General features: G+C 37.1%; 1 protein-coding gene and 1 long non-coding RNA gene across 3 annotated transcripts in view; one reads left to right on the top strand and one right to left on the bottom strand.

Annotated features, from left to right (window-relative positions):
• The window catches only part of LOC134378032 (pantetheinase-like), a 34,919-nt gene that overhangs the window by 14,653 nt on the left and 6,435 nt on the right, over positions 1-13,831 (top strand). The window contains exons 5-7 of the mRNA XM_063096945.1: positions 7,543-7,735; positions 8,421-8,712; positions 9,166-9,527. Of these exons, the coding sequence (XP_062953015.1) occupies positions 7,543-7,735; positions 8,421-8,712; positions 9,166-9,527 (847 nt within the window). The remainder of the gene's footprint in view (positions 1-7,542; positions 7,736-8,420; positions 8,713-9,165; positions 9,528-13,831) is intronic.
• Positions 1-13,831, bottom strand: part of LOC134378034 (uncharacterized) — a 34,777-nt gene that overhangs the window by 20,552 nt on the left and 394 nt on the right. The gene's annotated exons all lie outside the window — the stretch shown is intronic.

Here is a 13,831-nt window from a genome sequence, read left to right as displayed (position 1 = left end):
ACAACCTCAAGCGCTCAAATATCCGAGTCATGGGTATTCCAGAAGGGGAGGAAAATGGAGATTCCATTGAAAACATATTCAACAAAATAGTGGCAGAAAACTTCCCAGGTATAGGAAAAATCACAGATCTTCAGATCCAGGAAGCTCAACGATCTCCAAACGTATTCAACCCAAAAAGGCCTTCTCCAAGACATGTCATAGTCAAATTGGCAAAACTCAGAGACAAAGAGAGAATCTTAAAAGCTGCAAGAGAGAAGCGTCAAATCACCTATAAGGGAGCCCCAATCAGGTTAACATCAGACTTTTCATCACAAACCCTAAAAGCTAGAAAGGAATGGGATGATATTTTCAAAATACTAAAAGACAAAGGTTGCCAGCCAAGAATACTCTACCCTGCAAGGCTATCCTTCCGAAATGAGGGGCAAATAGTATATTTCTCAGACAAACAAAAACTGCGGGAGTTCACTACCACAAGACCACCCTTACAAGAAATCCTCAAGGGAGTACTGGGTTTGGTTCCTGAAAAATAACTACCACTGCCATAAAAACCTAAGAAAAATCTAAACCCGCTAGTACAATAAAAATGGCATTCATGAAGAGAAAACAAGCTAACAAAAACACTATCTACAACCTAAGGAACCAACAAACAAAGAAACCAAACAGTAAATCAGAAAGCAAGGAACAAAAGACACCTAAGACAACCAAACAACCAATAAAATGCTAAGAATAAATCAACACCTTTCAATAACAACTCTTAATGTTAAAGGCTTAAATTCCCCAATTAAAAGACACAGACTGGCTGACTGGATCAAAAAGCAGGACCCAACTATATGCTGCCTACAAGAGACCCACCTCACCCATATAGATTCACACAGACTAAGAGTGAAAGGATGGAAAAAGATTTACCATGCAAACAGAAAAGAAAAACGAGCTGGAGTGGCTATGCTTACATCTGACAAAATAGACTTTAAACTAAAAACCATAAAAAGAGACAATGAGGGACACTACTTAATGATAAAAGGACTGATCCATCAAGAAGACATAACAATCATAAATATGTACGCACCCAATGTTGGAGCAGCCAGATTTATAAAACAAACTCTATTAGACCTAAAGAAGGAAATAGAAACTAATACCATAATAGCAGGGGACCTGAACACTCCACTGTCAATATTAGACAGATCATCTAGGCAAAGAATCAGTAGAGAAACACAAGATCTAAACAAGACTCTAGACCAATTGGAATTGGCAGATATCTACAGAACATTCCACCCAACAACCTCAGAATATTCATTCTTCTCATCAGCACATGGATCATTCTCCAAGATAGATCACATATTAGGTCACAAATCAAGTCTCAATAAATTCAAAAAAATTGGAATTATCCCATGTATCTTCTCAGACCACAATGGATTAAAACTAGAAATTAATAACAAACAAAACTCTGGAAACTATACAAACACATGGAAATTAAACAGCATTCTACTTAATGACATATGGGTCCAAGAAGAAATCAAGCAGGAAATCAAAAAGTTTATTGAAACTAATGAAAACAATGATACATCATACCAAAACCTGTGGGATACTGCAAAAGCAGTATTGAGGGGAAAATTTATTGCATTAAATGCTCACTTCAGAAGAATGGAAAGATGGCAAGTGAACAACCTAACACTTCACCTTAAAGAACTAGAAAAACAAGAACAATCCAAACCTAAAGTTAGCAGACGGAAAGAAATCATTAAGATCAGAGCAGAACTTAATGAAATTGAAAACCAAAAAACAATTCAAAAGATCAACGAATCAAAAAGTTGGTTTTTTGAAAAGATAAATAAAATTGACAAACCATTAGCATGGCTAACAAAAAAAAGAAGAGAGAAGACTCAAATAACAAAAATTAGAAATGAAAAAGGCGATATTACAACTGATTCATCTGAAATACAAGGAATCATTCGAGACTACTATAAACAACTATACGCCAACAAATTTGAAAATCTGGAGGAAATGGATAAATTTCTGGACACACACAAGCTCCCAAAACTGAACCGTGAAGACGTAGAAAATTTGAACAGACCAATAACAATAAAGGAGATTGAAGCTGTTATCAGAAGGCTCCCAACAAAGAAAAGCCCAGGACCAGATGGATTCACAGCAGAATTTTACCAAACATTCAAAGAGGAATTGACACCGACTCTTTACAAACTATTCCAAAAGATTGAAACGGACGCAAATCTCCCAAACTCATTCTATGAAGCAAACATCATCCTGATACCAAAACCAGGTAAAGATATAACCAAAAAAGAAAACTACAGGCCGATATCCTTGATGAATATAGATGCAAAAATCCTCACTAAAATACTAGCAAACAGAATACAGCAACACATAGGAAAAATTATTCATCACGATCAAGTGGGATTCATCCCAGGGATGCAAGGTTGGTTCAACATACGCAAATCAATAAATGTGATACACCATATTAATAAACTCAAACACAAGGACCATATGATCATCTCTATAGATGCTGAAAAAGCATTTGATAAAGTTCAGCACTCATTCATGACAAAGACCCTCTATAAGTTAGGTATAGAGGGAAAGTATCTCAACATAATTAAAGCCATATATGCCAAACCCACTGCCAATATCATCCTGAATGGGGAAAAGCTGAAAGCTTTTCCTTTAAGAACAGGCACTAGACAAGGATGCCCACTCTCACCACTCCTATTCAACATAGTGTTGGAAGTACTAGCCAGAGCAATCAGAGAAGAGAAGGAAATAAAGGGCATCCAGATTGGAAAAGATGAAGTCAAACTGTCCCTGTTTGCAGATGACATGATCCTATATATCGAACAGCCTAAAACCTCTACAAAAAAACTGTTGGAATTGATAAATGATTTCAGCACAGTAGCAGGATACAAAATCAACACACAAAAATCAGTAGCATTTCTTTTCTCCAATAGTGAACATGCAGAAGGAGAAATCAAGAAAGCCTGCCCATTTACAATAGCCACCAAAAAAATAAAATACTTAGGAATTGAGTTAACCAAGGAGGTGAAAAATCTCTATAATGAGAACTACAAACCACTGCTGAGAGAAATTAGAGAGGATACAAGAAGATGGAAAGATATTCCATGCTCTTGGATTGGAAGAATCAACATAGTGAAAATGTCCATACTACCCAAAGTGATATACAAATTCAATGCAATCCCCATCAAAATTCCAAAGACATTTTTCTCAGAAATGGAAAAAACTATTCAGACATTTATATGGAACAACAAAAGACCACGAATAGCCAAAGCAATGCTCAGCAAAAAAAATAAAGCTGGAGGCATAACACTACCTGACTTTAAGCTATACTACAAAGCTATAATAACCAAAACAGTATGGTACTGGCATAAAAACAGACACACTGACCAATGGAATAGAATAGAGAATCCAGAAATCAACCCTCACACTTACTGCCATCTGATCTTTGACAAAGGCACCAAGCCTATTCACTGGGGAAGGGACTGCCTCTTCAGCAAGTGGTGCTGGGATAACTGGATATCGATATGCAGGAGAATGAAACTAGATCCATACCTCTCACCGTATACTAAAATCAACTCAAAATGGATTAAGGATTTAAATATACACCCTGAGACAATAAAACTTCTTAAAGAAAACATAGGGGAAACACTTCAGGAAATAGGACTGGGCACAGACTTCATGAATATGACCCCAAAAGCACGGGCAACCAAAGGAAAAATAAACAAATGGGATTATATCAAACTAAAAAGCTTCTGCACAGCAAAAGAAACAATTAAAAGAGTTAAAAGACAACCAACAGAGTGGGAGAAAATATTTGCAAAATATACATCTGACAAAGGATTAATATCCAGAATATATAAGGAACTCAAAGAACTTTACAAGAAGAAAACAAGCAACCCAATTAAAAAATGGGCAAAAGAGCTAAGTAGGCATTTCTCTAAGGAAGATATCCAAATGGCCAACAGACATATGAAAAAATGCTCAACATCACTCAGCATCCGGGAAATGCAAATCAAAACCACATTGAGATACCATCTAACCCCAGTTAGGATGGCTAAAATCCAAAAGACTATGAACGATAAATGCTGGCGAGGCTGCGGAGAAAAAGGAACTCTCATACATTGTTGGTGGGACTGCAAAATGGTGCAGCCTCTATGGAAAATGGTATGGAGGTTCCTTAAACAATTGCAAATAGATCTACCATACGACCCAGCCATCCCACTGTTGGGAATATACCCAGAGGAATGGAAATCATCAAGTCGAAGGTATACCTGTTCCCCAATGTTCATCGCAGCACTCTTTACAATAGCCAAGAGTTGGAACCAGCCCAAATGCCCATCATCAGATGAGTGGATACGGAAAATGTGGTACATCTACACAATGGAATACTACTCAGCTATAAAAACGAATGAAATACTGCCATTTGCAACAACATGGATGGACCTCGAGAGAATTATATTAAGTGAAACAAGTCAGGCACAGAAAGAGAAATACCACATGTTCTCACTTATTGGTGGGAGCTAAAAATTAATATATAAATTCACACACACACATACACACATACACACACAAACCGGGGAGGGGGGGAAGAAGATATAACAACCACAATTATTTGAAGTTGATACAACAAACAAACAGAAAGGACATGGTTGGGGGGGAGGGGGGGAGGGAGAAGGGAGGGAGGTTTTGGTGATGGGGAGCATTAATCAGCTACAATGTATATCGACAAAATAAAATTTAAAAAAAAAAAAAAAAAGAAAAATTTTAATTCCCTTCTCATTTCTTTTAGTGTATATTCAATAGCTATTTTCTTTGTGGTTACCATGGGAATTATATTTAACATCCTAAAATTATAACACTCTAATTTGAATTTATACCAGTTTAACTTTAACAACATACAAAACTCTGCTCCTGTTCTTCTCTGATCCCAATCTCTTTCAGTTATTGATATCACAAATTTACTTTTTCTTACATCGTGTGCCCCAAAACATAGACTAATAAATTTTTTTATGAGTCAGTCTCTTAAATTATGTAGAAAACAAAATATGGATTTACAAACCAAAGCTATAGCAACACTAGCTTTAAAACTAATAATTGCTTTTTTTAAATGCACTAGTCTCTTAAATCATGTAGAAAACAAAAAGTGAAGTTCTAAACTGAAGTTGCAATAATGCTAGACTTTATATTTGCTGATGTATTTACCTTTACTGAGATCTTTATTTCATCATTTCCTTTTATTTCACCTTGCAGGACTCCCTTGAACATTTCTTGCCAGGCAAATCTAATGGTAACAAATTCCCTCAGCTTTTGCTTAACTAGGAATATCTTAAAATTTCTCCCTCACTTTTGAAGGACAGTTCTGCTGCACATAGGATTCTTGGTTGACAGTTTTTTGTTTTTCTTTCATCTGTCTAGTATATCAGCCCAATGCTTTCTGGCCTTCAAAGTTTATGATGAAAAATCTGCTGATAATCTTATTGGGGATCACTTGTATGTTATGAGACACTTTTGTCTTACGACTTTCAAGATTCTTATTTAGTCTTTGGCTTTCAACAATTTGATTATATGTGTCTTGGTGTGGGTCTCTCTGAGTTTTACTTATTTGGAGTTTGTTGAGCTTCTTGGATGTTCTTATCTATGTCTTTCTTCAAATTTGGGAAATTTTCAGCTATTATTTCTTCAAATAATCTTTCTCTCTTCTAGGACTCCCGCAATGCATATGTTGGTCCACTTGGTGGTATCGCACAGGTCCCTAAGGCTCTGTTAACTTTTCTTCAGTCTTTTTTCTTTCTCTTCCCCAGTCTAGATAATTTTAATGGTCCTATCTTCAAGTTCACTGATTTCTTCTTCTGCCTGCTCAAATTTCTTTTCTTTTCTTTTTTTAGGTTTTTCTATCTCTTTATTGATATTTCCAGTTTCTTCATAAATTGTTTTTTTGACTTTCTCCATAGTTTCGTTTATTTCCTTGAATATCTTTAAGACCATTGTTTTAAAGTCTGTGTCTAGTAGGTCTGTCATTTGGTCTTTCTCAGGAACCATTTCTTTTCTTTTTAAATTCAAAATATTTTAACATTTACTCATACATATTTGTGGGGTATATAGTGTGTTGTTTCAATACATGCATATACGACACAATGATTCATTTAGGGTAGACAACACAGTTTTGTATCCAGGAATGGTTTCTGTTGGTTTATTTTTGTCCCTTTGAATGTGCCATATTTTTCCTGTTTCTTTGTATGCCTTGTGATTTTTTTGCTTATAACTGAGTGCTTAAATCTTATTATGTGGTAATTCTGGAAATTAGATTCTCCTCCTTTCCCAGGGTTTGCTGTGTTTATTTATTTGTTTTTCTTTTTTGACTGTTGTAGGCTTTTTCTGTGTTGGAAATCAGCTTGAGGTATAAACTTAAGGTCTTCTCAGATCTTTTTGAGCCTACACCTTTTCCTGGGCATGTGTGGTAACTTTCTAATTTTTCTAGTATATTTGGTTTCTTTTGTATGTCTTAGTCCTTAAGTGTCTGGCTCCCCAAAGGAGAAAGAAAAGAAAAAGAAAAAAGCACTGGCCCTTTAAGTCCCCTGGAAGTCACTTCAGTCATAGAGAGAGGTGGGAGGGCTTACCACAATAGGGTGTGTGTGGGTGTGTGTGTGTGTGTGTGCGTGCGTGCACACGCACACACACACACACACACACACACACACACACACACACACACACACACACAACAATAGCTGCCTGGCTCTGTGTCTGTACCTCCATGATCAGAAACAGCAATCAGCTATCAGGACACAGATCCCTGATATTTAGAAGATAGGGTCTTTGTTGCTCATCCTTGCTCACAAGCTGTCTGCAAACTGCTCCAGGAAATATACATGGCTACCTGCCACAAGGCTGGGGTGTGGGAGATAGGTAGCCACTGCTGAGCTAAGACCTGAAATTGGCTGAAATTAACCACAATTTAGTTCCCAAGCCTTTTCCTGGAAGTTGCAAACCTTTGGATATACTCTAGAGTTCCAAAACAGTTACATGAGACAGATTCTGCCAGTGCAATTGTTTAGGCGGGGGTTACTGGTACTTCCTGCTCTGCCATCTTCTCAGGATCCTCCTACATCCACATTTTGGTTCACTCATTGAAAATATTTTTTAATGTCTCTTTTCTGTGAGTCATGGGTTCAGTAAACCAGATATATGGGTCTTTGCCCCATAATATCTATAGGATGCTGCAGGCATTATAAGATATATACATAAGTGAATATATGATTATAGATTATGATAAATGCTATGAAGAAAAAAAAATACACGGCCTGAAATCTTATCCTAGAGTAGTTTTCTATAACCAAATACCCACAAGCACAGGCTTCCTCTCAATTCCCTTCTAATCTTAATCCTTCTATCTACATATTGTTATTTAGAATTTATTTTTGTGTATACTAAATAATGGGTTCAGGTGACTATCATTCTGAATTTCATTAAAAGCTAAGCTTGATTTAAAAATTTTTTTCTCTTTTATTGAATATATACCAGATTTGGCCACACCCCAGTACAAGAAAGACTCAGCTGCCTGGCCAAGAACAACTCTATCTACGTTGTAGCAAATATTGGGGACAAGAAGTCCTGCAACACCAGTGACCCACAGTGTCCCCCTGATGGCCGTTACCAATACAACACTGATGTGGTATTTGATTCTCAGGGAAAACTTGTGGCACGCTACCATAAGGTAAAATTAATTTGTAAATAATTATTGAATGCTTAATGAATTAAAGTGGCAAGAAGGAAAAAATTTGTTATCATTGATAATAATGTGTACCTTAGAAGCAGAGTAGAGACAAAGCATAGAAAGTAATGATCATGTGTGGTAAGTTCCTATAAAGAGACTCAAGGAGTTTCCTGCACACTTAGGAACACAGGAATGTGTTGTTGGGAGTGTGTGAGATTCACCAAGAGCTACCTGCATTGAAATATACTTTTGCCTTTTGGATTGTGTCCTTTTAAAGACATGCCCTAGCAATGGGTCAACACTAGAATAAAGAACTCCTTACCAAATAGGGCTGGTCTTGAGGAAAAAGGAGTAAACAAAGTTCTTAGCTTACAGGAAAGAGCTAACTGTTACTGGCAAACAAAAGTTATCTATTTCACTTCTATGTCTTGTAAGATTCAAGAGGGTCTTAATATATAAGGATACCTGTGTACATATCTATAAAATATGGAGATTGAACCCCAAATTTTTTTCAGCTGGAGTAGTCTCTGATTCTCTAATGCACCACTCTTCCTCTGTGAAGACAGTGGTCATAAATGAAATCGGATCTATCTAGTAAGTGTGAGCGGGTACTTTTTCAGACTCAGTGATGTCCAGGCCAACTTCATAAAAGCGTTTTTTTTCCTTCATCTTCTGTTTATCACAGCAAAATCTTTTCATGGGAGAAGATCAATTCAATTTACCCAAGGAGCCTGAGGTTGTGACTTTCAACACCACCTTTGGAAGGTTTGGCATTTTCACGTGCTTCGATATACTCTTCCATGATCCTGCTGTTACCCTGGTAAAAGATTTCCATGTGGACACCATACTCTTCCCAACAGCTTGGATGAATGTTTTGCCACTTTTGTCAGCTATTGAATTCCACTCAGCGTGGGCTATGGGCATGGGTGTCAATTTTCTTGCATCAAACATACATTATCCCTCAAAGAGCATGACAGGTAATATGTCATGTTAAGATTTACAGGCTTGTTGTAAATAAAAAAGAAAAAAAAAAAACCATTTTTTTCTAGCTAACATGTACTACTCCTTTATATAATGTTTTCCAGCTCCTAACTTTTTAAATATCTAGTTGGTGACACTCTGTAGAATCATCTCAATCTAAATTGTTTTGTAAATTTATTTCGTTTTATTCAACTTCAATGTACACTTTTTCTTTTCTTTTTTTTAAATTCATCACTTCTTACATGAAACTCTCCCTTTCTGTTGTTTATATCATACTTTATTGGATATCCTCTTACCTCTCTGTCCTTATCAACATATTTTACTGAAATTAATGAAATACATAGCTGAGAGGGAGTGAAATGTTTATATGAATATAAATAACAGTAAGAACAATGAAATCCCTTTTCACCTTCCTATTTCAAATGGTATCTCCAACTTATTACTTCCAGGAAGTGGCATCTATGCACCTGATTCTCCAAGAGCATTTCATTATGATATGAAGACAGAGAAGGGAAAACTCCTTCTTGCACAACTGGATTCCCACCCTTACCACCCTGTAGTGGCAAATTGGACTGCTTATGCCAGCAGTATAGAAGCACTCTCAAGGGGAAACAAGGAATTTAAGAACATTCTCTTTTTTGATGAATACACCTTCGTGGAGCTCACAGGAGCCATGGGAAATTACACCGTTTGTCAGAAAGATCTCTGCTGTCATCTAAGCTACAAGATGTCTGAGAAGAGATCAGATGAAGTTTATGCCCTAGGGGCATTTGATGGACTGCATATTGTTGAAGGACGCTATTACCTACAGGTAATGTTTTGGTGTCAGAAGACTTATCAGGTGAAATATGGACAACCAGTTAAATTTAAATTTCAGATAAACAATAAATTATTTTTTAGCATAACTGTGTCTCACTTTTTGAGATATATATATATACACTAAAATAATTGTTTATTTGAAATTCAAATTTAGCTGGGCAGACTAAATTTATCTGCTACATCTTGCAATCCTAGATGTCAGTCCAATTTTAAACTGTTTGGAAAAGGCAGAACATCTATTTGCAGTACCAGTATTTAACATTATCCAAATTATAGATAATTTGAATGGATAATGGAATACCTGTGCTATCTCCTCTCTGAACAAACATAGCCATTTCCCCTATATATTCACTAATGCCAATCTTACTTAATACAGAGCTTGACACTAAGTACATACTGAGATAGTTGGAGTTGACCTTTGGGATTGTTCAGTTGAATTGCTACAAAGATTCAAATATCTCATAGCCCTCAACATAAAGGGGTGCTGTGATAGCATGGTGAGATGGAACCCCTAAGAATAAGCAGGCTCCATCTTCCTCTTTTTCTGCTCTCCTCTTCCTTGGTCTGGCCCCCATCCTACTACATCCAGATTATTGTAATATCTTTTTAACAGGGATTCCTGTTGACATGTCAGCTTTATCCTGTCCGTTCCCTATACTATAATTATAATACTCACATAAAGCCATTAGTGATTATGTCACTCTCTTGCTTAAAATTCCTCACTGATTCCTAATCGACAAATCAAATTTCTTAACATAAAAGGCTCACAAGATCTTGGTGTGTGGTCACTTCCTCCTCTCTTTCCTCTTCTCTCACCTCTACTCACATGTGCTCTGGGCTTCTGCAATACTGAGACGTTTTCCCACCTCCAATTTGCTAGCCTTTGTAGAACCTCTGGGTATGTCGCACAGGTTCTCTCCTCTGTCTGTGGTGAGCTCCACCTACTCATCTTTCACAGAACTTTTTGGATGTTATCTTTACCAAGAAGGCTACCTGACCCTTCCTGCCGCACCACTCCCACCTTTCCAGCTGGGTTAGGTACCTCTTTTATGTGCTCCCAGAGCATCCTATGCTTAACTTTATCAAAGACACATTATGTCATATCATTCACACACTTGTTTGAGACTGAGAGCCCCTTGAGTGCTGGAAATATGCCCATCACATAATATTTTGTTTGTTCTATGATAATTACTCTTCCAGTACTTGTTCATTTTAACAAACATTTATTGAGTACCGAATATACGCCAGGTAAATATTCAGTGCTAGTGATAAGAACATGAATAAGTATAGACCTTCCTTATGAGGAATTTAGTCTCTAGTAGGGGAGAAAGACATTTGAACAGATAATTTTGGTACAGGCTGGCATGTGATAGAACATAAAAGGCACATTTTTCTGTAGGAGTACTAAGGAGCTGAACTTAGCCTAATTTGGGGATACAGGGAAGTTTCGAGAACTGATGCTGTCATTCCCTCAGTGGGAGGGAATTCCAGGTGGAGTGGAGGCATGATCAAGGGTGTGGAAGCGTGGAAGAGCAGGGCATGGAGGGAAAAGCAAGCAGGTCAGGGCTACTAAGGCATAACCTGAGAAGCAGGGATTGCTGGGGGATAAACCTGGAAGCAGCATCGTATCCTGCAGGATCTTACCTGGCGTACTTAAGATTGGGAATTTATTCTGGCAGTGATGGTCAGCTAGTGGAAGGTGTTCAGCAAGGGAATGATGCGGTCAGATCTGCTTTGGAGTAGATCATTTTGGCTACATTGTGATAATGAAACAAAGGTCAAAAAGATTACTTAAATTATCAAAATAGTCTTATTGGGGCCTGGACCAAGATTTTGCTTGTAGGAATAAAGGTAGGGTATGGAGTCAAGATATATTTAGAAAATTGATCTCAGTGGCTAATTGGATATGGAACCAGAAAGTGGAATGAAGGGTCTCAAGTATACCAGGTTTCTGGCAAGAGGGGCTGGGTGGATGAGATGCCTCTGACAGATTAGGATACAAGAGGAGGAGCAGATTGGGTGGCAGGGGGGAGATGGTGAGTTCAGTTTTGGATGTGCTGGTTGTGAAGTGCTTGTGGGACATTCTGCTGATGCCATCAATAGGCTGTTGACTAGGTGGTTCTGATGCTTAAGGGAGATTGGATTTAGAAATACTGTTTGGATAATCAACAGGACACAGGTGGTGATTAAAACTGCAAGAGTGAATGACATTGCAAAGGAGACTGTACAGACAATAAAAAACAGTGAACTAAAAGCAGAACCTTTTAGAGCTCCAGTGTTTGGGGCAGGAAATGGACAGAAGAATAGGAACCTGCAAATACGATTGAGAAATAAAAAGGAAATTTAAGAAGAGAACTCTTGAGGGTGCTGAGAGAGTCGAGACTCTCAGAAGGAAGAAATTGTCAGACATATTTATGCAATACATTTACCATTATTGGCATTAATGAGTACAATTTTGGTGTTAATTTCCTGGTCTCAGAATGGTGGGGTGAAAGACAGGTTCTAGTGGGTTGGGAAGTCAAAGGGAAAGGAAGTTATTGAGAGAATGAATGAATATTTTTTCTTCAAAAATCTTGTCTGTGGCAGGAAGAACAAAAACAAGACAGGTACCAGACAGACCCATGGTCAGGAAAAGGGTTTATTTTTATTTTTGTTTTTCCAACAGATGGGAGAGCCTTGATTATCTTTGTAGGCCTCAGAGAAAGAGAAACACAAGAAGAAAGGGATAAAAATATATACAGTTGGAATCAGTACTCCTAATCAGTCCTCCAAGGTGCTGGAGGAAGGGGGAAAAAATGGTATCATGAATACAGGTACAAAATGTCCAACAATTGGTAATTAGTTAAATAAACTATGTTGTAGGAGAATATTTATTGCTATATAAATATTGCCATATATTATGTCCTATTAACATATATTGCATTTAGATATGTGGCATAGATATGTGGCATGTATATATACATGATATTATATTGCCACATAAGAATTTTAAATTTTAAAAAATTTGTGATATATTTTTTATATATCACAACTTATTTGTGATATATATATATATATATATATATATATATATGTGAGAAATATAAGTGTATGTTTATTTTTGTGATAAATTTTTAAGTAAAACATGTTGGCCATAACACAAAATACCAATATCTTCGCTTTTTCTCCTTTTTTCCCCCTTCCTCCCCCACTCAGTCTTGTCCTACCTTTCTCTCTCCCCCAGAGTCTAGGTCCACCTAAAAGAGTAGTGGGAGGTCCCTTCTTAGTGTTTGGAGACAGATTAGCTCTGTCAAGTAAAATCAAACTCTCTGCTGTTATTGCTGGGCTGTGCCCCCTTATCCAAACCACTGGTACCACACGTGTTGTAGAAGTTAGAATTTTCCAGTTTAAAAAGGAAATAACACATATTGCCTGACATTACTCAACAGAGTCTGGGTCAACATCCAGAATCAAGTATATTAATATATCTACTGTAAAACATGGGAATATTCACCCAAAATAGTTTAAATAAATATGTTATAGCCTTATGTTAATTCATGCTAGGTTTTAATGCCAAATGTTTTACAAAAATCCTTTGTTTTCAGAGAATTTTGGATTTTGGTATTGAGGATAATGGTATCATATTATATCAATAATCTTTCATAGTCTAACTGTGATGACATATTGTGCTAGAAAAAAAATCTCTGTTATCACCGGAAGCTACTTGCTAACCAAGAGACAGAAGTGAAAGAAAAAGAGGTAAAGATAAAATAAACCCCCATCTTGCCACACAGGTTTGCCAAGCATCCGATAGTGAATATGCATACTTTGCAAGACTTTGAAGGAAGTGGGGAGAGAAGGACATTGTGGCATTTTATAAAGTGGGGGGTAGTAAAAGTTTGAGCAAAACAACTTGAAGAGCTTGAAGAAGATAAAGATTTGGAGCAGTTGCTGTAGGGGAGTGGGACAGGAAGAAGCCTAAGTATTTTAAAGAATTATTGAGTAAATCCATGAATAAATGAAAGAAGTTCATGCCCTTTCCCCATGCACATAGGAGTTTTTCTCTTTAGATTACTCTCTGCACCCTCTGTCCTCTCCATATTCTCCTACTGAGATGAGAATTATCTAAATCACCAGCCTTTTGGTCTTTTAAAATGTTAAACCTATTCGCCAACAATGGAAGGAATTAGGGATAAGAACTCTGCTATAAACCAGAAATTAAACTCAGGAGCTTGAAGTAACGTGTTGACAACATGATTCTGCAGTCAGAAATCCTGAGTGAATCTCTGCTTCCCCACACAGCAGCTGCCTGGCCTC

Source organism: Cynocephalus volans, chromosome 5 (assembly GCF_027409185.1).
Source record: "Cynocephalus volans isolate mCynVol1 chromosome 5, mCynVol1.pri, whole genome shotgun sequence".
NCBI lineage: Eukaryota > Metazoa > Chordata > Mammalia > Dermoptera > Cynocephalidae > Cynocephalus > Cynocephalus volans.
This window is presented reverse-complemented; position numbering and strand designations above follow the sequence as displayed.